The 24,612-nt window shown below is 47.2% G+C and overlaps 1 protein-coding gene across 5 annotated transcripts in view; it reads right to left on the bottom strand.

The window, feature by feature from the left end:
• DNMT3A (DNA methyltransferase 3 alpha) overlaps positions 1-24,612 on the bottom strand; it is a 1,977,379-nt gene that overhangs the window by 381,893 nt on the left and 1,570,874 nt on the right. For all 5 annotated transcript variants that reach the window (XM_086928111.1, XM_086928112.1, XM_086928113.1 and 2 more), the window contains one exon: positions 1,187-1,370. In XM_086928111.1, the coding sequence (XP_086784237.1) occupies positions 1,187-1,370 (184 nt within the window). The remainder of the gene's footprint in view (positions 1-1,186; positions 1,371-24,612) is intronic.

Here is a 24,612-nt window from a genome sequence, read left to right as displayed (position 1 = left end):
AGAGGAATTCCGTCCTCCGGGTGAACAGCAGCTCATCACTCTGCGGAAGCCAACCAGAGCTATTTCTTCTCCCACGATTACCCGGTGGGTGATGCAGGAAGCGGGCATCGACCTACGGCCGTTTGGCGCTCATTCTACCAGAGGAGCGATGGCTTCTAAAGCATTTGCCCTAGGGGCTCGTCTGTAAGATATACTTAATGCTGCAGACTGGTCTTCGGACTCGACATTCAAACGGTTTTACTTCAAACCAGTTTTGCAGATGGCCCATTTGGTGGTAAGTAAGCTTTAACTAGCAGAATCCTCGCCTTCGGTCCTGACATAGAATGAAAAATGTCCTAGCTATCGTACCAGAAAGTTACAATTCTATTAAGGACTCGTAGGCGGGGATTATTCCACCCAAGATTCAATGATACCTGGAGCCTTCCCACCCTCGTTGTGGAGTAAGTAATGTTTGAAGCTTATTCCTGCTTTATATACAACTGCAAATTAGTTGTTTTCTCATGGATACATTTCTGTGCCATTTTCCCTTTCAGGGCTAATCTTTAGCAATGGTTCTCTCTTAAAACTTTGTAATTTGATTACAGGAATGGACGCAAACAGGATCCATGAAGTGTCGATGGAGGCTGATCTCGCACGACGAAAGAGAAGGAATGGCCAGTGACAATGAACTATGGACCGTCTGGAGTCTCCTGATTGGTTGAGGGTGGACAGACAGTCTACCTGTTGGACTCTATTGCTGTGTTTTATTTTTCTTGTGACATTCCCAAGGTCTCATGAATACAATAGATTTTTGTGTTTACTTTAAATGGCTGCTGTTCAAGAAAGTGAACAAAGAATAGCATAATCCTCACCTCCGAGTCCTTAATAGAATTAAAACTTTCCGTTACGATAGCTAGGAAATGTTTAATTGCTGCATGTAGTGTCAGACAGTCTCAGCCACTCAATAGTGTCAGGATACTTCAGCGTGACTTTAGTACCTAATATTACGATCAGTATACCTAACAGAAATGAATATAAAGAGAAAACTAAAATACCAAAATAATATGACCGCCATAAAATGGAGGGAAAAAACCCCAGAAAGGTTTATGCAAAACAAAAAATAAAAATTTTCAGTCTAGAGCCCATAGGACAACTACTTCCCTCCAGCATCTACCAATTTAAGAAGATTTCTATATATAATACTCACAAATTCTTGATCATGGTTATTGGCGAAGAATATCTGCAAGCGTGGGGGCCAGTCGTCCCGCCGCCTCAGAAGCCCATAGATGCCCTTATGTCCACACATGTAGCAGTTCCAGGGATCCTCCTTTATAGCAGCCTGGGCAGCTCCTGGTCCTACCAGCAAGTCAACGCATTCCACACAGAAACACCTATTCACCCAGATAAACACAACATGGTTAAGGAATATCAGTGAGACACAAAATGTTTCTGCAATGCCTTACATTTCCTACATTCTAATGCAATGTTTTTTTTATTCGATAGCTACCAATAGGGCTCTTTGCTGGTTTCCACTATAAGTTTGAAAAAACAACTGCGAGTTTTAGCTAAGATGTTCAGACACAGTTTCTATAAAAGTCCACAAGGTTCGGCACAAATCCCAGCACTAATCCCTTTCTTCATGATAGTGGTAAAGCTGAAAATCTGACGATCTAAGACAGCCCCTATCATTATAGCCATTCGTTGATTTCGATTTAGTATTGCAAAGAGAACTAAAAAGTAATAGCTTTATTGTATTTCAAGATGTCACAGGAGTAGCTAGCATTTACCCAATTGCAGATCTCACTAGTGTTAATTACAGTGGCTTAATATGAATACGGGTATGTCGGATGTTACTATGCTTCATAAAGTAGAACCTTGTATCGAAAATATTCATGAATATGTAGCACGTCTGAACTAAGATTCGATCAGTGGATTGGAGCTTGCTTACCCAAGGGTGGGTGTATGTTCTGAGAGCAAGGCTGTGATAGGTCTTGAAAATCAAGAACAATTCCCTGAAACTTTTCTATGCACAGGGAGCCAATGAATAAAAGAGGTTCAAGGAGCAGTTAATTTTCTCTAGGCACATGATCAGGCACGTTCTGAAGACTGTGAAGTTTGCTAATCAGACATTCAGGAACACTTTATTAAGCCTACAATAGTCCAAGAATCCAGATATGAAGAGGTGCAATGCCATGAATTACTCTGCTTCAGACAAAATATTCTGGCTCTGAAAGGGAATGGAGATATGAACCCTGAAGGCACAACTGCAGCCACTTGTTGGTTAGATGAAAATGTTATGACCTTGTACAGATCACCGCTATCTAACGAAAGACTCTGCAACTAAATATCCTGAGCAATTGTGGATGTGTGCTGCGGTATGGAAAATATCCTGCCATGCTGTTTAAAAAAAGAAAAAACTGTATATATAATATAATATATATATATATATATTGGAATTGGAAGTGGATTTGTTGAGCGCGTAGCTACCAGTGGGCGTCCCAGCGCTGGACTCGTGAAGTTACATCTGGAACAGAGTGACCCAGGGAAACAGCCAGGTCTTCAAGAGCCTGCGGAATTTTAGTAGATTGCTCTGCCTACGGATGTTAAGGGGTAGGGAGTTCCACAGCTTGGAGGCATTGTATGAGAATAGGTGTCCTCCTGATCGTGATTTCTTGATTCTGGGGATGCTTGCCAGGGAGATGAGGTCAGATCTTAGCTACCTGTTGGCTTTGCGTGGTTTGACCAGGGATCTCAAGATTGGGGGTCCCTTGTCTTGGAGGATTTTATGTGTGTTGCAGAGAGATTTAAAATTGATTCTTTCATGGATTGGGAGCCAGTGTAGGGAGCTTAGGGCAGGCTTAGCACAGCATCGTTTTTTGAGTTGTGGACATGTTGCAGTTTGTTGATGACTGATTTCGGAGGGCCAAGATATAGGGCGTTTCCATAATCTAGTCTGGACATGATAAGGCCCTGAATGAGTTGTTTTCTGGAATGGGTGGGGGTAAAAGAGGGAGGATTTTGCAAGCAGTACGTAGGAGACCAAAGCAGGTTCCCCCGGTTTTCCGCGCTTGTTTTTGAAAGTTGAAGTCCTAGTCGAGCCAGACACCTAGGCTCTTTATTTTTGTTTTTGGGTTTGGGGGTTGGTCCTATGCATGATGGCCACAGAAGTTTGTTGGGGAGTTTAGATTGATTGCCTAGCAATAGGATCTCTGATTTGTCACCATTAGGTTTGAGGTGAGATTCGCTCATCCATTTGGAGATGTCAGAGACAAGAGCATAGGTTTTCCTGGCAATGGTCCGACTGGTTTAGGGAGAGTACGAGTTGGGTGTCGCCGGCATACATAACTAAGTTTATACCAAAGGGGGCTACAATTTACTCCAGAGGGGACATATATTCGTTAAAAAGTGTGGGGCTTAGGGATGAGCCCTGGGGCACCCCACATTGGAGAGGAACAGCTCTGGATCGTGTGTTTCCTCAAAGGTTCTGTGTTCTAAGAAGGATTTGAGCCAGGCTAGGGCAAGACCGGTGACTCCAATTCTGCTTAGACGCTGGACGAGGATAGATATATATATATATTACATATGCATACATACATGTACATATACATACACACACACACACACATATATATATATATATATATATATATATATATATATATATATATATATATATTCACACACACATATACATACATACACACATACAAACACATTATATATACATATATTCTCCTTACCTTAGAACACCCAAGCAATAGGAGGGCTTGCGAACAGATTAGATCAAGAAATCCTGGAGGACCAAACAGGCAAAGATGGGTTGCTTCTTGGCCAATGCGTAGCAGATCTTAATGCACAAGCACAATACATCTGGAGATGGCCTGTTTCTGCATAGCTTTTCCTTTCTTTGTTTTTTCAAACCCAATGAAGAGTTGAACTTCCACTCGTTGTCTTTTGGTACGGTCAATGTAGAATGAGAAAGCTCTTTTTGGATGCAGTCGATTGAGTCTCTCCTTCTCTTTAGAAGGGTGAGGGCGGATTAAAGAAGGCGGGCAGTGTGAGGTTCTGGCCGATGTGGAAAAGCTTCACCACATTTGGTAGGAAAGAGGCAGGGGGTGGAGAGCCAGTTTGTCTGGAAAGAAGTTGGTGAATTGAGGGTGCCCATAGAATGTCAGAAGCTCACTAACCCTCTTGACCAATGTAATTAGCCACTAAAAAGACGTTTTTAATGGTCAAGAGATGCAGAAGACAACTGTGCATGGGCTCAAAATGTGAGCATATAAAACATTTTAGAACTAAATTAAGGTCCCACTGGTGCATATGAAAGGTTTTGGGGGAAACATATGTTTAGGAAAAGAACACAACTGGTGACTTGAACAGAGAGAGCTGATACAGCAACTGCGAGAAAGCTGATATGGTTGAAAGATACCCTTAAACTGTGTTTAACCTCTTCGATGCTGATGACGGCTCCCGGCCGTCATGCGTCAAGGTGGGCTTGTGCTGATGACGGCCGGGAGCCGTCCTGACCACGCCCGCGATCAGAACCTTCAGCACTGCGGTGGAATTCGCGCCGCAGTGATGAGGTTAAAGCAAAGTCTTGTCAGGCTAAAGATAAAATAAACAAGACCTCGAATAAATGTGGAATGAGGCGACTAACATGTTTGTTTGCCTGTGCATCAAACTACAAACTCGTCCCAAAGGCAGGCGTATATGGATATGGTTGAGAAACGCCTGGCTACTAGAATGACTTTTCAGACTTCTGAATTGACGTCAAAGACTGTCAGATGCCACCGCTCAATCTCCATGCACGAAGGCGGAGCATGCGCAGGTTCACGTGCAGGATCCTGCCCTGCTCCTGCAATAGGATATCCTCCTGAAGGGGCAGAATGATAGGAGAAGCTGTGCTAATGATCAAGAGTTGTGGAGACCAGGCTCTCCGCACCCAATCCAGAGCCACAAGAATGATGAGGGGTAGTCTTTCCTGACCTTCTTGAGAACTCGGGGAAAGAGTGGTACCGGCAGAAAGAGTATACAGGAATCCTGGGTTCCTCCACTCGAGACAAAATGCGTCTTCAAGTGAGAGCTGCCTTGGAAACTCTAGAACGCAGAAGGGCTTAAATTGTGCGTTTCAGCAGTGGCAAAGAGCCATAACCAAGGTTCTGCCCAGTCGCAGAAGAGACCTTGCACCACCTCTGGATGTAGACGCCATTCCTGACCTGAGAGGCATCAGCTGCCGAGTTTGTCCGCCCTGGCATTCAGAGAGGCTGCCAGGTGTTGTACAACCAGAACAATTTCCTGGTGTTCCAGCCATGCCCAGAGGAGCAGAGCAGGAGCATGACCCCACCAACCCAGTTTATTGTAGTTCCACATGGTGGTGGTGTTGTCCGTTAGCACCTGAGCTAGCCTTCTGTTGATGAAAGGGAGGAAGGCCGTCAATGCTAAGCAGTTCACTCTCAACTCCATCAAGTTGGTGTGGAGCTGAGACTCCGCCCCATCCCACTGTGAACTCACGGTGGGAAAGAAAGAGGGGCATGTCGCTGACCCAATCAAGATCTGTCAGCCACCACTGCAGATCTTTTGCAGTTCCCTCCGATATCTGGATTAGTTCGGAGAACATCCCCTGATGATGCCTCCACTGGGATTTCAGGGCTAACTGCCGACCCCACATGGGGCGTGGCCAAGCCGAGGACTAAGATGGCCGCACGGCACTGAAGCTCTCCCGGCAGTAGTGGCGATTCTGCTTTTTCTCTGATTCCAACGCAGCCTACAGATATGCAATGGGCTGGGGAGCGATGCTGAGGCATTCAGGAGTCTAAAGTAATCAATTGGGGTGAATCTGTGCAGCGGATTTGGCAGAATCGACTAAGCGTCCGGCCAGAGCGAAAACCAAGATGGAGGCACGGACACGGCATTCAGACTCCGTGCGCTGCGGCGGAGAACACAAACAGTGTTGAACCCCGGCCACAACGGATGCGGTGAGTGGCGGGTTGCGTTCCGCGGCGCTGGGCAGCTACATGTCAGGCCCGCCAGCGCTTCTCCGGCCGAGGGTCCGTTTGGTCTCTCGCTCGGTGAGCGTTGTGTTTCCCCTCAGGCACAAGTGCCGGAGCGAGCAGGGACAGGGCCTGCTCGCATGCTTCAATATAGGCCTCGGCCTTACTCACAGCTGCCAGACCGGTACTCTTGGGGGCACAGCAACTGCCTAAAGCCAGCGCCCGGACGCGGCCCTTACAATTCCCCCTCCCCTGCCTGGTGTTGGCCCTGCTGGGCCTTTCGCCGTGGAAAACTTTGGTGGGGAGTGCGGGATTGGTCCGGTTCACATGCACAGCTCCACCGCAGCCACAACTGACTCGCAAGAACTACACTGAAAGCAGCTGCCCCAGCAGATCATCGCCCTATTGCTGCACAGTTCGCATTGACGCAGTTACAGCCATTTCACCTGCGAATGCCCATAACCTCAGGGATCCTACCCGGGCACAGAGCCAACCCATACACCGGGCGATTGTCAGTGCGTCTCTTGAGTGAGCCACTGTACTATTAGATTGTCACCTGGCACTCCCTTTGTCGCATTTATCCCGCTGTCAGAGTCGATGGTCTTAACTCAGGGGCACTCTTCTTGATCTTTCGGTGCAACTGCGGCATGGGTCGCAAGGACCCCAAACAACGCCTGCTCCCTTTTGAAAAGATTGAAGAGGCCACTCACTATCATCCCAGTGACATGGCGGAGGGTGGGCAGACGGCCTCCACGTCCGTGGACGGCACTGGCCGGTTGGCTTCGCTTCTGCAGGAGATGAGGGCGGGATTCAAAGCATTGAACGTGCGATTTGACATACTGGACAAACACATAGCGGAGCTGGGGACAAATGTCCAAGTGCACAGCAGGCGCCTCGATGTGGTGGAGTCCCGCACCTCAGATTTGGAAGATGGCATGGCACAGTCGCTGAAGAGACTCGACCGCATGGAACGTATCCTTAAAGACGTTGCAATAAAGAACGAGGACTTGAAAGCGCACAGACGACGAAACAACATTCGCATTTTAGGCGTTCCCGAATCTACAACTGCTGGACGCATGGACACCTTGGTGGAGACAATATTGATAGATGTTTTTGGAAGAGACTCCTTCACTCCGGGCTTTGTGATAGAACGCGCCCATAGGTCACTGGGCCCCAGACCTAATCCAGGATGCCCACATCGTCCCATCATTGCCCGTGTAATGACCTTCAGAGACCGAGACACTGCACTACGACTATCACGCGAGAGGGGAGAAATCATGGCTCTAAATTGTCACTATACCCTGATTTTACCATCACAGTCCAGGAAGCCCGGCAGAAATATCTGGGAGTCAAAGCAACACTCAGGAATCTTGGACTGAAGTACGGAATGCTATACCCTGTTCGGTTGCGGGTGGAGGTAAATGGACGGGCCTGTGTCTTTGACATGCCTACAGAGGTGCAAGAGTTCTGCCACACATACAAACTCAAAAGCTTGACTTTTGCACTGACACCACAGCCGGTTGGCTGCTTTACTTTTAATCTGTGATTTTACCAATTTTACATTGCATTGCACTGTTGTTCCTTTGTGTCCGACCCCCCCCGTTTTTCTCACATCTGAGCCAGCATAGACACCCACAATACCCAGGACAGACACACGATCCCTCCCTAGCATTTTGGGGCATTTTATTGTCTTGGGGGTGACTCAGATACCTGTGGCCGATTCTAGGGCCATTCATTCATTCTGCTCGGCCGAATTTGACGGCGGCCATCTTTGATAGGGCTACATTGACTCGGCGCTCTAGTCTCGGGTATAAAAACGGTTAGTCATGACTCCGCGCAGCGGACGCGCTCAGCGGGCGCGCCTGAATCGCGCCGGAGTCACGCCAGAGTCCAGCCCGTCTGCGCCTGTCCGCGCACGAACGGGTGCAGGGGCTGGGGCTCCTGGCTGCAGGCTTACGTACACACGGGATGCACTATACCACCTACAGAAGGGAACCCAGTCATTGGATCCAACCATGCTAGCCTTACTAGAAGAACTCTCCATTCGCGGTTCATGCAGCAGTAAGTCCACCTCCCATTCCCATACCCTGAATCTGGCTAGCCTAAACACCAGATCACTGCAGTGCCATAGTCTTGAGATTTTCACCTTACTCCAAGCTGGAGAAATCGATGTTTTAACATTGACTGAGACCTGGCTCGGGGAAAACTCTCTACCAGACATTATAGCAGCAGTCCCATCAGGTTATGACATACACTGGCATAATCGCGCAGGGAATGCCCGTGGGGGAGGAGTAGCTATACTCTTTAAGAAAAACCTAGCTGCAATTAAAATCTTGACAGAAACAGTGGACCTGGCCGACATGCTGGCAGTGAAAATTATGTTTGATAATTCATGTTTAATCATCCTCACTGTCTACCGCCCACCAAATTCCACCTCGGCCTTTAACGACCTATTTATGGCCAGCATATCGGATATATGCTCACGCTATAAGAACATAGTAGTCACGGGAGACTTTAATCTACACTGGGACAAGGAGAAAAAGGAGCCAGCAGCTAGCTCTTTGGAGACAACAATGTGTTCGCTTGGTTTCAGGCAACTAGTAGACTCTCCTACGCACATAAAGGGCCATATCCTTGACCTGGTCTGGGTGTTGGATCCTAAGATCACCTCAGTAAAAGTTCTTCCTTGTATCTGGTCAGACCACCACCTGATATATTGCGATGTCCCTATCGGCGCAAAACCTCCACAGCCCCCACCAAAAATTAAAAAGACTCGTCAATGGAAAAATGTCGATGCACAAACATTGACTTTGTCGCTCAGGGAATTCACTCAACCCACGGCGCCAGGCGCCGACATAGACCAAGAGTGTAAAGATCTAATGGGTGGTCTAACAAGGGCAATTGATCAGATTGCACCAGTGAAGTCCCAGAAAATGAATAGTGGTGGGAAGGGAGCCCCCTGGTTCACACCAGCTCTAAGAGAGCATAGGAAAGATTTGCGAAATGCTGAGAGAAACTGGAGGAGAAAAAAAAAAGACCCCGAATCCTGTGAAGAATATAGGCAGTTGGGGGCGCTAGAGGGCGCCGGACAAGATGGCCGCACTTGTGTGAGGCTCTGTCGGGACCATATAATATCCATCCATTAATCCTGCAATCTTCACAGCCTGCACCCTGTACTCAAGCTGGGGGGGGCCCCGCTGACATCGGGGGCTCGTTGAGTACCTTTTTGTCCGGAGTCCGAGGCTGTCCTGAGCGCCCTTGGGGACGGATCGCTCCGAGCCGGGAGCCTGCTGCCTGGAAACTTCGCGCCTCGTGGAACGGACATACCGCTGCTGGCCGAACTGTACGCTCCGCTGGGTCCTGCGGAGGAGGAGACTGGGACCGGCGGAATCGAGGCAGAGGCGGAGACGTCCTGCGGTGTGTCCACGGAGCGACGACGGAGCAGCGAGCGGCCTGGACCCGGCCCTGCCGGAGTTGGTGAGTGGGGCGGGGCGCTACGCAAGCCCGGGGCTGCGGAGGTGGCGCCGGGCCTGACGGGGCCGCGCCGCGCAAGCTGATTCTGGCGGGGGCAGGGCGAGGGGGTCAGCGGAGTGGTAGAGCGGAGCGGTGGTGACTCCGATGGAAACGCGCTCACACCCTGGTCAGTGACTGCGCGCTAGTTTGTCCGCTACTGCACTGCTGCCTTACATGGCTATGCTGGATGCCTGAACGTCTGTGGGGAGCTCGCCATATTGTCGATTTCAACTGCGGACGTGATGCCTACTGGACCCCGATTGGTGTGCTGTGCCCCGAGACCGGGGGTGGAGGCTTGCTGAGGGGGGCCTTGATGATTATAGTGCTAGCCCTACGACTGACTGGCAGACCCCGACTCGCAGCACCGGGGGGGGAGCGTTGAGGCCGCCTATGATCGCCTAGGGGTGCTGATTCCTGTCGAGCGCGGAGACCCTGTCTGAACTGCGGAAAGGTACACTGCTGTGGGCTGGGACTAGCGAGGGCCACCTGGCAATTACAATAGAGCCACTCTGCGGACCTCACCTGGTACATCGGTTCTGCTAGACTGTGTATTTGACTGTGCTGTGTGATTTGCCACCATGGGCCGACCGGAGAGGAACCAGCCGAAAATCACATTTGAGGCAAAAAAGACTGCGCTCATGACCTCCCAGGCACCAGCTGACACTGACCGGGGGGGCTGTGGGGGGCGCCCCGAATCTGGAATCCACGTTGGTAGCTATGCAAAAAACCCTAAAATCCATCGAGGGCACCATGGAATCAGTCAATCACCGTCTCGACCAAATGGCGACGCAATTTGACCGCCAAAACGAGCGAATGGGGGAAGTGGAGCAGAGGGTGTCTGCCACGGAGGATGGACTGGCCACTGTCTCGTCTAAAGTATTCAGCATGGAAAGGGTGCTGGCGGTCATACAGGCGAAGAACGAGGAGTTGGAAGGGAGGTCCAGAAGGAACAATGTAAGGGTCACGGGCCTGCCGGAATCCACAAACGTAGGACGCATGGAGGACTATATGGAAAGAATGCTCATTGACATATTTGGAGCGGATCAGCTGTCTCGAGTCTTTATAGTGGAGCGCGCCCATCGCTCACTGGCCAAACGTCCACCACCTGGGGCGCCGCCGCGGCCGATTGTAGCCAGAATTCTGAACTATAGGGACAGGGACACTATTCTTCGGCTTGCCAGGGAAAAGGGCTCCATTGAATATCAGGGCAACAAACTTGAGTTCTACCCCGACTTCACCATGGCGGTGCAAACAGCCCGTAAAGAATTTGCCCCGGTGACACAAATGCTGAGGACTAATAACGTTGCGTACGCCATGTTGTATCCTGCGCGCCTCCGGATAGGGCCACCGTCGGATAATAAGATTTTCTCTTCCCCCAAGGCAGCAATGGACTACGCCAAAAAATTGAAAAAACGCGCCAAAGAGCCGAACGAGAGACATGTAGCTGAGGATGAAGGGCAGGATGAAGCCGCGTGAGCTGTTTTGACTTATTGACTGCGACAGGGGCTCTGCTGAGGGGCACCGTGCTGGGTCTCCCACGCGGCCTCTCATCTGATTTTTCATTGACAAGTTGTGGAGCCAACAGAGGCCTGAATTGTTTAAGACTAAGAACATGGATATTGTGGAGGGAGGGATGAGCTGGCGGGTGGTATCTCTATGTCTGCTGTTGACTTGCGATTGGCTGGCTCTATCTCCAGTGCACATGATTGAAAACTTGGCCGGATAGTGGGCTCTGGGGGGGCTCATGCTAGGGCTGCCCTGCAGGATGGTAATGCTTTCAGCTACGTCTATAGCACTATTGGTTGTGGGCACATCAGGGGCTCTCCTGGCAATGTACTGCAGTTTGTTGGCTCACTACTGAATGTATTGATTACGAGATCAGGGTTGTAAGGTTGGAGATGTTCTTATTGAGTATGGCCTGCGATAGCAGCTGTACCTGGCTGGGTATAGCTGTCCCCCCGGGCACCGATGTGTGCTGAATCAGCTCTAAGTTTGCCTGTTATTCATCTGCTGAAACGTTCATAACATGTATTTCAAAATAAAGCAATTATTCCATTGGTTCTGGACATTTCATTTATTCCTCATGAAATTGTTTTCTTTTTCAAAACACTATTTCCGTTATTTCACATCAACATCCAATGCATTTCGGCAGTGTGGTCTGCCTTCATCAGGGAAATAATAGATCTACAAATTAAAAAATACACATTTTCAATTTCACATGCTGTGTTATATATTACATCTTTCTTCAACTTAACTCTATGAATTTCACTCTAATGTCATCTTAGCTTCATTAGCGGACCTATGAGAACCTCTGCTTTCAGGTTTGTCAAATATATAGCTGAGTGTCACTCCTCTTGCTCAGTCTATTACATGCATTACGTTCTATTGCTGGCCATAGTTAACTGCCATCTGTAAAACGGGTTTCACCATGAAAGCTATAAGCCTCGCGTTACGCGCTGGCAATGGTATATTTTAAATGCGTACGTGTGTAGCCAAAGTTATGCGCTAATGGTTATTACTCCAAGTAAGGGGAAGGGTAATGCTCGTATTTTACGCTCTTTAAACTATCTAAGTTAAATGCGATGCGGCTTACCACGGCGTTTCTGTTCCTCGCGCCATTCCTCTGCGGACTGGTTCTGCTTCCTTTCGGTGTTACGCCCCTTGCGCCTGCGCATTGTTAAGTTCTCGCTGATCCGTTTTTTATCACGCTAACTTTATTGTTCTATGCTAGGGGATCTGAGCCAGGGCACGTTACTGCTATGTATATTAGCTGCTAATGCGCTAGCACAATGTTAATGAAAATTAATTTGGTTATGTACAATGGTTATTACTATGACAAATACAAGGTTAACTCCAAGGATTATAAATAGCAAAGAAACTCTGTCCTTTCATTGAGTCCCCCGGGCTTTAAACTTCCCAGCTTATAAATCCAATAGTTCTCTTGTTTTAGCAATTTGTTTTTATTTATAGAACCTTCCATTCTGGGCAGTGTTTCCAATACACATACCCGTAGTTGGCCAACGTTATGTTGCATCTGAGTGAAATGTTCTGCCACACTCGTTTTTTTGGATTTGAGTCTGATTGTGCTTTTGTGTTCGTTTATACGAATTTTCAGTTTGCGTTCTGTGTGGCCTACGTAAACGTCTCCACAGGGGCATTTGATCATATAAATTAAATTGCTTGAGTCACATGTTGCATTCACTTTTAAAGATATAGGGAAACCCTTTTGTGGATGTGTTATGCTTGATCCTTTGATAATGTTGTTACATGTGTTACAATTATAACACGGGATAGTGCCTCGGAATGTGGTGACAATGTGACTTTCATCCTGTGGTTTTAAGAAGTCTGCTAGGTTTTTTGCACAAGTGTGTGCAAAAATTGGTTCCTCTGAGAAAATTCCTTTGAAGTCTGGTTCCATTGAAAGCATTGGCCAATGCTTCTTGATGATCTTTTTAAACTGGGTGCTAACTGTTGAAAATTTACTCACGCATGTGATGCGGTTACTAGGTGTAGTAGTTTTTCGAACTAATAGCTCTTGTCTGGATTTTTGTTGGGCTCGTATCAGTGCCGTTTCGGTGATTTCCGGAGGGTACCCTCTTTCAATGAATCTTTGTTTCATTTCATTCATTTGTTCTTTGCATTTTGGGGCCTCTGAGACCACTCTCTTTACCCTTAGCATCTGGGAATACGGGAGATGTTTTTTGAGTGCTGGAGGATGGTGACTGTTGTATAACAACAGGTTGTTCCTGTCTGTCTGTTTGCGGTATAAGTTCGTGGAAAATTTTTCTGCTTCTTTGGTTATTTCCACATCAAGGTATTGGATTGTGAATTCTTGGATGTTCCATGTGAATCCAATTTGATCTATTTTCGAATCTATTGTTTGTAATTGTTGTTCCAGTTGATTCTGTGGGCCCTTCCATATCAAAAAGATATCATCTATGAATCTTACATACATGACTGTGTTAAAAAACTTTTCGCATAACCAATACAAATATGCAATACGAGGATATCACAGCCTCCACAGACAGGAGGGCAGAAACTTTCGCATACGCGACAGATGCAAGTGAAAAAATGTATTCATTGATACAACCATACAACCATCAAGCAAGGAACCAATTTATTCAAAAAACAAAGAACAACAAATAAGACACCTACTATACCTAACTCGCAAGGAGATCAACCAGAGGATGCACGCATCTACTATGATAAAATACCATAAAGCCCAGAGAATACCGAGAGGCCTCAGGATTGCTCTCAAACCCAGTTTGTGTAAAAATTCCAAAAATTTCACAGAAAAATGGTTCGCCATTTTAAATAAATGCAGCCTAAATCTCATCCTATTGATCATAGAAGAATTGGCTTTAATATTGGAGGAACTAACACTTGAAATAGAACAAACCAAAACAGAAATTTCTAAACTAAGCACACCGGAAGAACTAACAGCCACATTAGAAGACATAAATACTCAACTCATAAAACATACTCAAGAAATAAATGAGCGCAAACTACGCAAGTATAAGCGAGATACTTTGGATTACAAATTACAAGAGGTTTATACATGGGCAGAAGTATATGCAAGAAAAAGACAGTCCAAAGGGTATACTTCTCATACTGATACTTCTTCTACAGACAGCGAAAGCACTACTCAAACAAAAAGGAAACCACAAAAAACAGCACAACCAACAGAACAAGCAACCACATCAACAGCGGCACCTTTTTTAGAGGAAGGCCGGATAGAAACAGAAGACTCCGGAGGGGACGCAGAAAAAGAAACAGGATCCAACCAACCACAAACTCGGTCCACATTAACCAAGAAAGAGAAGAAGAAACAACAACAGACCAGCAAAGCTTAGTGTTGAACATATCAGATTATACCTTCAGCAAAATCCAAATAGCGACTCTACAAAAAGGATTATCTTTTATTCCTACAGCCCATACTAACACCTTAGAGTTGGAAGTAAGTCTATTTAAACTTACCAGAAAATTGCGGCTCAGACATTTCTTTGAAAACGTAGTGGAAAAACAGGCCACAATAGAAACGGATGAATTAAGAGGATTAAAAATCAGAAGCACTTACATGCCCCCAATAAGCCACAAAACAATAGACCTATACGAACAACTGTGTAGCAAAGACCTTAAACAACTGAACACCAAACAAAAACCACATAGAATGAACATCACTAAAAAAGAATTTGGAATCCTCAAATCGATAGCTGGGAATCAAAAGATCATATGCCAAAAGGCAGACAAGGGAGGTGCCACAGTTATCCTCAACAAAACGTACTATCAAGAAACCATGTCCGAACATCTCAGAGACCTGAACCTATACATGGAAATTGAAGCAAACCCCACAACAGAAATCAAAAAAGTTCTACAGAGTATAGTTCAGAAAGCTCATGACCAAGGGACGATTACAGAAAAAACACTCAAATACCTAACACAGGAACATCAAAGAACTCCAACAATGTATTTAGTTCCAAAAGTCCACAAAGATCTATGGAAACCCCCATGCAGACCAATTGTGTCCACCAAACAAAGCATTCATGAACCAGTAGGCAAGTATCTGGATAGATACCTACAACCACTAGTCCTGAATACCAGATCTTATTTAAAAGACACAACTGATTTCCTTTTAAAATTATCTTCTATCCAACCTGAAGAAAATATGATCATGGTCACAGTCGACGTTAAAGCCCTTTACACCTCGATACCACATCAACAAGGCCTGGAAGCTATTGAAAGCGCCCTCCTGGAAAGTGATTATCCCCAAGATCTACAAATATTTCTTTTAGAATTAATGCAGTTCACACTACAACACAGTTATTTCGAACAAAACAACAAATGGTTCATGCAACAGAGTGGAACTTCAATGGGAAATTGCGCCGCTCCGGCGTACGCAAATTTGTTCATGGCAGCCTTCGAGGAAACTCATGTATTCCAAGACACAATTTGGACCAATAACACAGTCATGTATGTAAGATTCATAGATGATATCTTTTTGATATGGAAGGGCCCACAGAATCAACTGGAACAACAATTACAAACAATAGATTCGAAAATAGATCAAATTGGATTCACATGGAACATCCAAGAATTCACAATCCAATACCTTGATGTGGAAATAACCAAAGAAGCAGAAAAATTTTCCACGAACTTATACCGCAAACAGACAGACAGGAACAACCTGTTGTTATACAACAGTCACCATCCTCCAGCACTCAAAAAACATCTCCCGTATTCCCAGATGCTAAGGGTAAAGAGAGTGGTCTCAGAGGCCCCAAAATGCAAAGAACAAATGAATGAAATGAAACAAAGATTCATTGAAAGAGGGTACCCTCCGGAAATCACCGAAACGGCACTGATACGAGCCCAACAAAAATCCAGACAAGAGCTATTAGTTCGAAAAACTACTACACCTAGTAACCGCATCACATGCGTGAGTAAATTTTCAACAGTTAGCACCCAGTTTAAAAAGATCATCAAGAAGCATTGGCCAATGCTTTCAATGGAACCAGACTTCAAAGGAATTTTCTCAGAGGAACCAATTTTTGCACACACTTGTGCAAAAAACCTAGCAGACTTCTTAAAACCACAGGATGAAAGTCACATTGTCACCACATTCCGAGGCACTATCCCGTGTTATAATTGTAACACATGTAACAACATTATCAAAGGATCAAGCATAACACATCCACAAAAGGGTTTCCCTATATCTTTAAAAGTGAATGCAACATGTGACTCAAGCAATTTAATTTATATGATCAAATGCCCCTGTGGAGACGTTTACGTAGGCCACACAGAACGCAAACTGAAAATTCGTATAAACGAACACAAAAGCACAATCAGACTCAAATCCAAAAAAACGAGTGTGGCAGAACATTTCACTCAGATGCAACATAACGTTGGCCAACTACGGGTATGTGTATTGGAAACACTGCCCAGAATGGAAGGTTCTATAAATAAAAACAAATTGCTAAAACAAGAGAACTATTGGATTTATAAGCTGGGAAGTTTAAAGCCCGGGGGACTCAATGAAAGGACAGAGTTTCTTTGCTATTTATAATCCTTGGAGTTAACCTTGTATTTGTCATAGTAATAACCATTGTACATAACCAAATTAATTTTCATTAACATTGTGCTAGCGCATTAGCAGCTAATATACATAGCAGTAACGTGCCCTGGCTCAGATCCCCTAGCATAGAACAATAAAGTTAGCGTGATAAAAAACGGATCAGCGAGAACTTAACAATGCGCAGGCGCAAGGGGCGTAACACCGAAAGGAAGCAGAACCAGTCCGCAGAGGAATGGCGCGAGGAACAGAAACGCCGTGGTAAGCCGCATCGCATTTAACTTAGATAGTTTAAAGAGCGTAAAATACGAGCATTACCCTTCCCCTTACTAGGAGTAATAACCATTAGCGCATAACTTTGGCTACACGCGTACGCATTTAAAATATACCATTGCCAGCGCGTAACGCGAGGCTTATAGCTTTCATGGTGAAACCCGTTTTACAGATGGCAGTTAACTATGGCCAGCAATAGAACGTAATGCATGTAATAGACTGAGCAAGAGGAGTGACACTCAGCTATATATTTGACAAACCTGAAAGCAGAGGTTCTCATAGGTCCGCTAATGAAGCTAAGATGACATTAGAGTGAAATTCATAGAGTTAAGTTGAAGAAAGATGTAATATATAACACAGCATGTGAAATTGAAAATGTGTATTTTTTAATTTGTAGATCTATTATTTCCCTGATGAAGGCAGACCACACTGCCGAAATGCATTGGATGTTGATGTGAAATAACGGAAATAGTGTTTTGAAAAAGAAAACAATTTCATGAGGAATAAATGAAATGTCCAGAACCAATGGAATAATTGCTTTATTTTGAAATACATGTTATGAACGTTTCAGCAGATGAATAACAGGCAAACTTAGAGCTGATTCAGCACACATCGGTGCCCGGGGGGACAGCTATACCCAGCCAGGTACAGCTGCTATCGCAGGTTGTAATAATATCTCTCCAGACGGGGAGAGAGCCCCGGAGGCACAGAAATATCGAATAATCTCCAGTAGAAAAAGCGGTGCTCCACCCTACACTTTCAGCTTATTGAGTATGGTCCACGCTCCCGTCACTTCTTGGCGGGAGAAGTGTGCCACTACGCCCCCGATATGGGAGATCCCCACACACTGTTGTTTGAATTGTTGGGGGATGTGAAGAGTTGGGTTTCGGGATGGCTTTGGCAAATTGGGTACGCTGAAGTGGGTGGTGGGATGGGGGACGGGGATTTGAGGGCTGTTGGGGGATTGTTTTCTTTCCTGGTCTGGGATGAGGGATCTGGGATGCTGGCAACATACGCTCGACTCTTCTGGTTGAGAGTCGGCCTTTTCTACGAAGATATTCCTGTCACTTTTGGTTTGAGGGGTGCAGAGGTGAGGTCTCTGGGGAGGACAAGGGGACTGCTCTATTGGCTTTTGGGAGGCTTACAGAATTGGCGATATGGACAGGGGGGGTAAGGTCACGTGTGTAACTTGGAATGTGCGGGGTCTTAATAGGCCGCAAAAGACAAGACAAATGCTTGCATTTTTGAATCGGCATGGCGCACAGGTGGTATTCCTTCAGGAAACGCACCTTCAGGGCAAGGCGGCTGAAATGGTGGGCAGACAGTGGGCGGGGGTGCGACTGGCCACTAAGTACTCTTCCTATGCACGGGGGGTGATGATTCTGATCAAGAGAAATATTCCCTTTGAAGTGATACATGAAGAAATTGACCAGGAAGGAAGGTATATTATTGTACAGGGCAAATTGTGTGGTACGCTGATTACTTTGCTCAATGTGTATGGTCCAAATATTGATGATCCTGATTTCTATATTATGCTCTGGAACAAACTCTATATGCTTGCACCGTCAGCTATCTTATGTGGGGGGGGATTGGAATGTCACGCTGGATTCAGAACTGGACAAGAAACAAGACAGACCTGTTGTGCGCAAGAAAGCGGTGGAAGCGGTGTGCGAGGGTATGAATGGGCTGCAACTGCTAGATGTGTGGAGACTACGTAATCCGACTGTGCGAGTGGGTACTTGCTACACTTCAGCACACGATACATGGTCGAGACTGGACTTCTGGCTTGTGACTAGAGATGTGAGTGGTTGGGTGGAGGGTGCTAATCATTTGCCTCGCACTATCTCTGATCACGCACCTGCTACACTGGTATTGCAGATTCCATCGCATGCTCCGGCCCCTTTCACTTGGCGACTCTCTCCGGGGATACTGACCGACCAGGTGTTGTCTGAGCGCCTGGAACAGATCATAGAAGAGTTCTTTGTTAAAAATGTGGGATCCGTTGACGATATGAGTACGGTGTGGGAGGCCTTCAAGGTGACGGTGAGAGGTGCATGTATAGGTTTAAGGTCAGGGGTGCTCACGTCCATCAGGGACTCCATGTCCAGGCTGGAAAGGGAGTTGCTGTCCCTTGAGCGACGACTGGAAGGGGGTGCGGAGGGCACGATACTTGCAGACATCAGATCGAAGGTCACTGAGTACAATGAGTTGGCGGAGCAGGAGGTGAAATTCTTGTCTTAACACGCTACAGCTAGATACTATGGCGAAGGGGGCAGGCCAGGGAGGGGACTAGCGGATCGCATCAGGGATCCATGGGCACGTCACTGCACGGTGCAAGAGATTGAGGACCAGGGGGAAGTGGTGACTAACACTGAAGGTATCTTAGCTTGCTTCTCGAAGCATTATGCGCAACTCTATGAGCAGAGGGACACGGCTGACGGGGAGGAAGTGAACCGGTATCTAGAGGGTGTTGCCTTGGTGTGGCTCTCCAGAGGTCAGCAAGAATTCCTAATCAGGGCTCGACAAATCCGAAAAATGGTACTAGACCTGCAGGTCTAGTACCATGGAAAATCCCCTCGACCTGACTGCAACCCACTTGACCTCCGTCTCTGAAAACGGAGCAAAAGTGACAAGATAACAAGATTTAAAGGCATCTTTATTGCTCATTCCCTTTAGGAGCAATAAAAGTGCCTTTAAATCATGTTATCTTGTCACTTTTGCTCTGTTTTCAAAGACAGAGGACAAAAGTTAGTTTGACTTCCTACTCGCCAGAAAGGGCGAGTAGGACCTAAAAATAGCTCGTCCTGATCCATTCTCCCTCGCAAATGCGAGCGGGCGAGTGGATTTGTCGAGCCCTGCTAATGCACCATATTACAGAAGCTGAATTCAGGGACGCCATTGCGGCTCTTCCGAATGGGAAGGCGGCTGGCACGGATGGCCTGACCTCCGAATTTTATAAAAAATATGCGGATTTACTGATTCCACAGCTGGCACAGGTCTTGGAAGAAGCGTTTGAGTGTGGACGACTTCCAGCGACCATGAGAGAGGCACTCTTGGTGGCGCTGCCTAAGCCAGGGAAACCGCCAAATAAATGTGATTCATATCGTCCCCTCTCACTTATGAATACTGATGTCAAAATTATTGCCAAAGTGTTAGCTACGAGACTGCGTCTCCTCCTGCCAGTCATGGTGCTGCCGGACCAATCAGGTTTCATCCCCCTCAGGTCCACTACACATAATCTGCGGGCACTTTTCGCAGTATTACACCTGCTTAAGCCAGACCTTCCTGCAGCTGCAGTCATGCTTGACGCGGCCAAGGCCTTCGATTCGGTGGCATGGAAATAAATGCTGACCGTCCTGCACCGGATGGGGGTGCCGTTTTTTTTCACTTCACTTATCGCTCTATTGTACACTGCGCCCACTGCGAGAGTCAGGGTCAACGGGCATGTGTCCTCTTCATTCCCGATACAGAGGGGGACGAGGCAGGGATGCTCTCTGTCGCCGCTGTTATTTGCCATCATGATGGAACCTTTGGCCTGTGTTCTGCGGCAGAGGTATGCGGAAGCAGCGTTGAAGTTCCCCCTCAGATCTCTGGCTGTGTCGATGTATGCGGACGACATGGTCCTGTATGTAAGAGACCCGGTAATTCATCTTGAAAATATACTTCGCGAATTCATTAAGTTTGGTCGACACTCCGGACTGTCTATAAACTGGGACAAATCTGTAATACTTCCACTCACGGACGCGACTCGCCAAATCCCGCTGGAGTTCCCTCTGGAGTGGGCGACGGAGTCGGTTCGCTATCTGGGCATCTGGGTGCATAGGGACTGTCAAGAAGTCATAAGGGCTAACTATGGGGTAGCCATCTCTAAGCTGGAGGATCAGGTGGCGAGATGGACTCGGCTCCCTCTGACACTCGCTGATCGAACTTCTTTAATTAAAATGGTAGTGCTGCCGAAATTTCTTTATCTATTTGTGAATATCCCTGTCCCGTTGAAGTCGCACTTTTTCGCACGGCTGAAGTCTCTATTGATTTCGCTCACCTGGGCCGGCAAGAAACCGCGTGTGACTTGGGATGTCATGATCAAGCGGCATGCACTGGGTGGGCTCGCCCTGCCGGACATGAAGCTTTATTATCTATGCGCGCAAGCGCAATTTGCTAGTTACTGGTTAAATGCTCCGCCGTATACACCGCACGTGGCGCTTGAGGCTAGTGCAGTTTTGCCATATCCGCTAAGGGCGATGATAGCTAACAAACATTCGGTATTCGAGAAGGGGGAGATCGATACTGTGCGAAGCACGGCATCCGCTTGGGAGGACCTTGGTAGACGGGCTGCCAGATTGCCGTTATATGCTCCGGCTATGCCACTACTGTACCACTCAGATGTTTCAGTGACCAGTGAGATCGGGGGATTGCAGGTTTTGAGGGAAGCTGGAGTTCAGTCCATGGGGGACCTCTTTCCGGGGGCATCCTTTCTCTCCTTACAGGCCATGACAGCACGCTCCACTAACACTGCTATGACTACCTTTGTTTATGCTCGCTTGCGAGCAGCAATACGAGATTTGTTTCCAACATATCCGGCGGAACCATTAACGCTTGGGGCATTGCAGCTGCTCTACACAGCCAAAGACAGAACCAAATTACTCTCTAAACTTTATAAGGCTGCGCAGGAGGATGAAGGAGGAGGGGCGGTCTTGGCCAGAGCGCGCTGGGATAAGAGCCTGCCAGAACCTCTGAGTGATGATGAATGGAAGGAGTGCTGTGGCATGACTGGGGGATATGTGATTAATGGCAACTTTCGCCTTCTGCACTATAAATTTCTGCATCAATGGTATTACACGCCGGTCCAGCTGGTCAGATATGGGCTCCGGGCTACTGCCCAATGTGTCCGGTGTGGTGCTGACGATGCCGATTTTATACACCTGGCCTGGGGGTGTCCGCGTGTGTATGACTTTTGGAAGGAGGTGACTGAGAGACTGACTGTCATGATCTCCAGTGAAGTAAAGCTAGACGTGCGTCTCTGCCTCTTGGGCATTGCTTCTGGGGTGTCAGCACAATCGAGACGGCTTGTGGCCCTGGCTTTAAAATTGGCTAAGAGGAGGGTCGCTATAGGATGGGGAGGGAGGAGGGCGCCTAATGTGCAGCTATGGCCTACTGTAGAGATCAACTGCACTGCTACTATGAGGGGCTGCCAGAGAAGTCTCGCCCGCGGGATGTGTGGGTTCCGTTTACGCTCTATGTGCTGTCACTGGAAGATTCTGATAGCGAGAGGAGTGAGATCGTTGATTTGTCGGGGGGAGACCAGGAATCTGCTTGAATGCTGCCTCAATATGTGTGGGACGTCCCTGCTACGTGGGGTGTGTGGCCAGTGGTACCCTTTGGGATCCTCGCATTTGACCTGTGAAATGATGAGACTTTGCTACCCTTTGCTGCTCCGCAATGATGTGGGTGTTGTAAGAGAGAATATGGGGAGATGCCTACCTTGTTCATATACTTTCTGTTCCCTGTTGAACCGGCTGACATTTGGACTCTATACATGCAAGATTTGGAATAATCATTAGGACCAGGATCGAGAGGGTTGGGAGGGTGTTGGGGTTGGTTGTCGGTTAACTTTGTTTCTGCAAAAATTGAAAAAAGACCGAGATCACATAAGGGCTATACGGCCGGAATTGATAGTGTACCTTGGACACTGCTTCTGGAACATTCGTGGTGCCTTCATGGGCTGAGCATACACTGCATATGCGTTTGAACGGAAAAGGTGTATTATTCGGCCTGCCTATACTCTGTGGTGCACTGATTGCGGCCGGCCCTATAAGTGGGTTGTAGGCACACCGCTGTGTATATGAATGATGTGCAATAAAGGTCTACCAAAAAAAAAAAAAAAAAAAAAAGAATATAGGCAGTTGCTTCGGGCCTATAAAAAACAAATACAGGAATCTAAAGCGACATTCTACGAAAATCGCATTAATAAGGCAGATAACGTTCAGAAGGAAACTTTTAAAATCCTCACAGAACTAAGTAAAAGAACTCAACCTATAGAGACCACCTTCAATTGCGACACTTTTTTGAAATATTTCCTAGAGAAGGTTGAGACTATTTTACAAGAAATAACAAGTACCAGAGTTGGCTCTACTGAACTACATTCTGCTAAAACTCCAGGTGGAATGTACTTGTCTAGTTTTCCCCCCGATTGATTCATTGAGCCTAGAAACCTTAATGAGGAAAACAAAGTCAGGCTCCCCAGCCGACCCATGTCCTCCGAGTGTGTTTCGTCTAGCCCGCCTCAGCCTAGAAGAACGCATTCTGTCCATGCTAAATAGGTCATTGAACACGGGGCAGCTGCCAGCTAGCTTTAAAGAGGCCCGAGTGAAGCCCCTAATCAAGAAAGCTGGAGCTGATCCCAAAGTATTAAAAAACTATCGGCCCATCTCCCAGCTTCCATTTCTATCCAAGGTGCTTGAGCAGCATGTTCTGAAGTCCCTGGCTGCGTTCCTGGAGTCTAACCATCTGCTCCATGAGATGCAGGCAGGGTTCCGTGCCCACCATAGCACCGAGTTAGTCATGCTCTCGGTGCTGGACAACCTTAGAGGGTTGGCTGACCGAAAGAAACCAAGCGCCCTGATACTTTTAGACCTATCAGCAGCGTTTGATACCGTCAGCCATACCATACTCCTGGATAGGTTGGCCGGGTTTGGGGTTCGGGGCTCTGCTTACCTCTGGCTGGAATCCTTCCTGTCCGGGCGAACCCAGAGGATTCAGCTGGGAGAGGAGGTATCAGGAGCAGGAGACCTGACATGTGGGGTACCCCAAGGCTCCGCCTTGTCCCCCTTACTATTCAACCTATACCTGCAACCATTAATAAGCACCTTGGTTGAGATGGGCTGTCGGGTGTTTAACTATGCAGACAACACCCAGTTGTTGCTGAGCATAGATGACCCCGTACGGGCCCAGTCGCTGGCACAGGAGATTCTCAGGTACACAGTCAACTGGATGTCCAGGAACCTCCTGAAGATTAACCCCGAGAAAACGGAGGTGTTAATTGTGTCATCCACCTGCTCCCCCTGGTGTGACCTCTACTGGCCCCAGGAATTAGAGCCCACCCCTAAGCCAGCAACCGCGGTCAAAAGTCTTGGCATTAGGATAGACGGCGCCCTCTCAATGACCAATCAAATCTCTGCTGTAGTGGGTACCTGCAACGGCATCATAAGACAACTGCGCAAACTTGTTCCACTTCTTTCCAAGTCCATGCTCCGCACGATAGTTTCTGCCAACATACTGTCGAGGCTGGACTACGGAAATGCGCTTTACCTGGGCTTACCTAAAGCCTTAACAAACAGACTGCAGGTAGTCTTAAATGATGCGGCAAGACTAATCTTCAGACTTCCAAGGAGATCACATGCATCCCCGCTGTTGCTGAGTCTTCACTGGCTACCAGTGACGCAAAGGTCGGCTTTTAAGAGTCTCTGCATAGCCCACAAGGCTATCTACGGGCAAGCCCCTTCCTATATCAAGGAAAGACTAGTCATCTACAAGCCCGAAAGAAGCCTAAGGTCCTCCGAGGCTCAGTTCCTTGTATGTCCTCGGTTCAGGCTAGCAACAAAAGGAGGGAGATCCTTTTCGGTCCTACTGCCCAAAATGTGGAATGAGCTGCCTGAAGCTCTTCGCAAGGAAGGAAACCTGCTTCGCTTTAGGAAAGCCCTAAAGACAACTCTATTTAGAACAGCGTTGAGCTCAGTATAGCTCCAACTCGCCTCCTGTTGCTGCCCGGGCTGTTATGTCATTGCGGTC

Source organism: Lissotriton vulgaris, chromosome 6 (assembly GCF_964263255.1).
Source record: "Lissotriton vulgaris chromosome 6, aLisVul1.2, whole genome shotgun sequence".
In the NCBI taxonomy this organism is placed as follows: domain Eukaryota; kingdom Metazoa; phylum Chordata; class Amphibia; order Caudata; family Salamandridae; genus Lissotriton; species Lissotriton vulgaris.
Note: the sequence above shows the minus strand (reverse complement) of the source record. Positions and strands in the feature narration are given on the sequence as shown.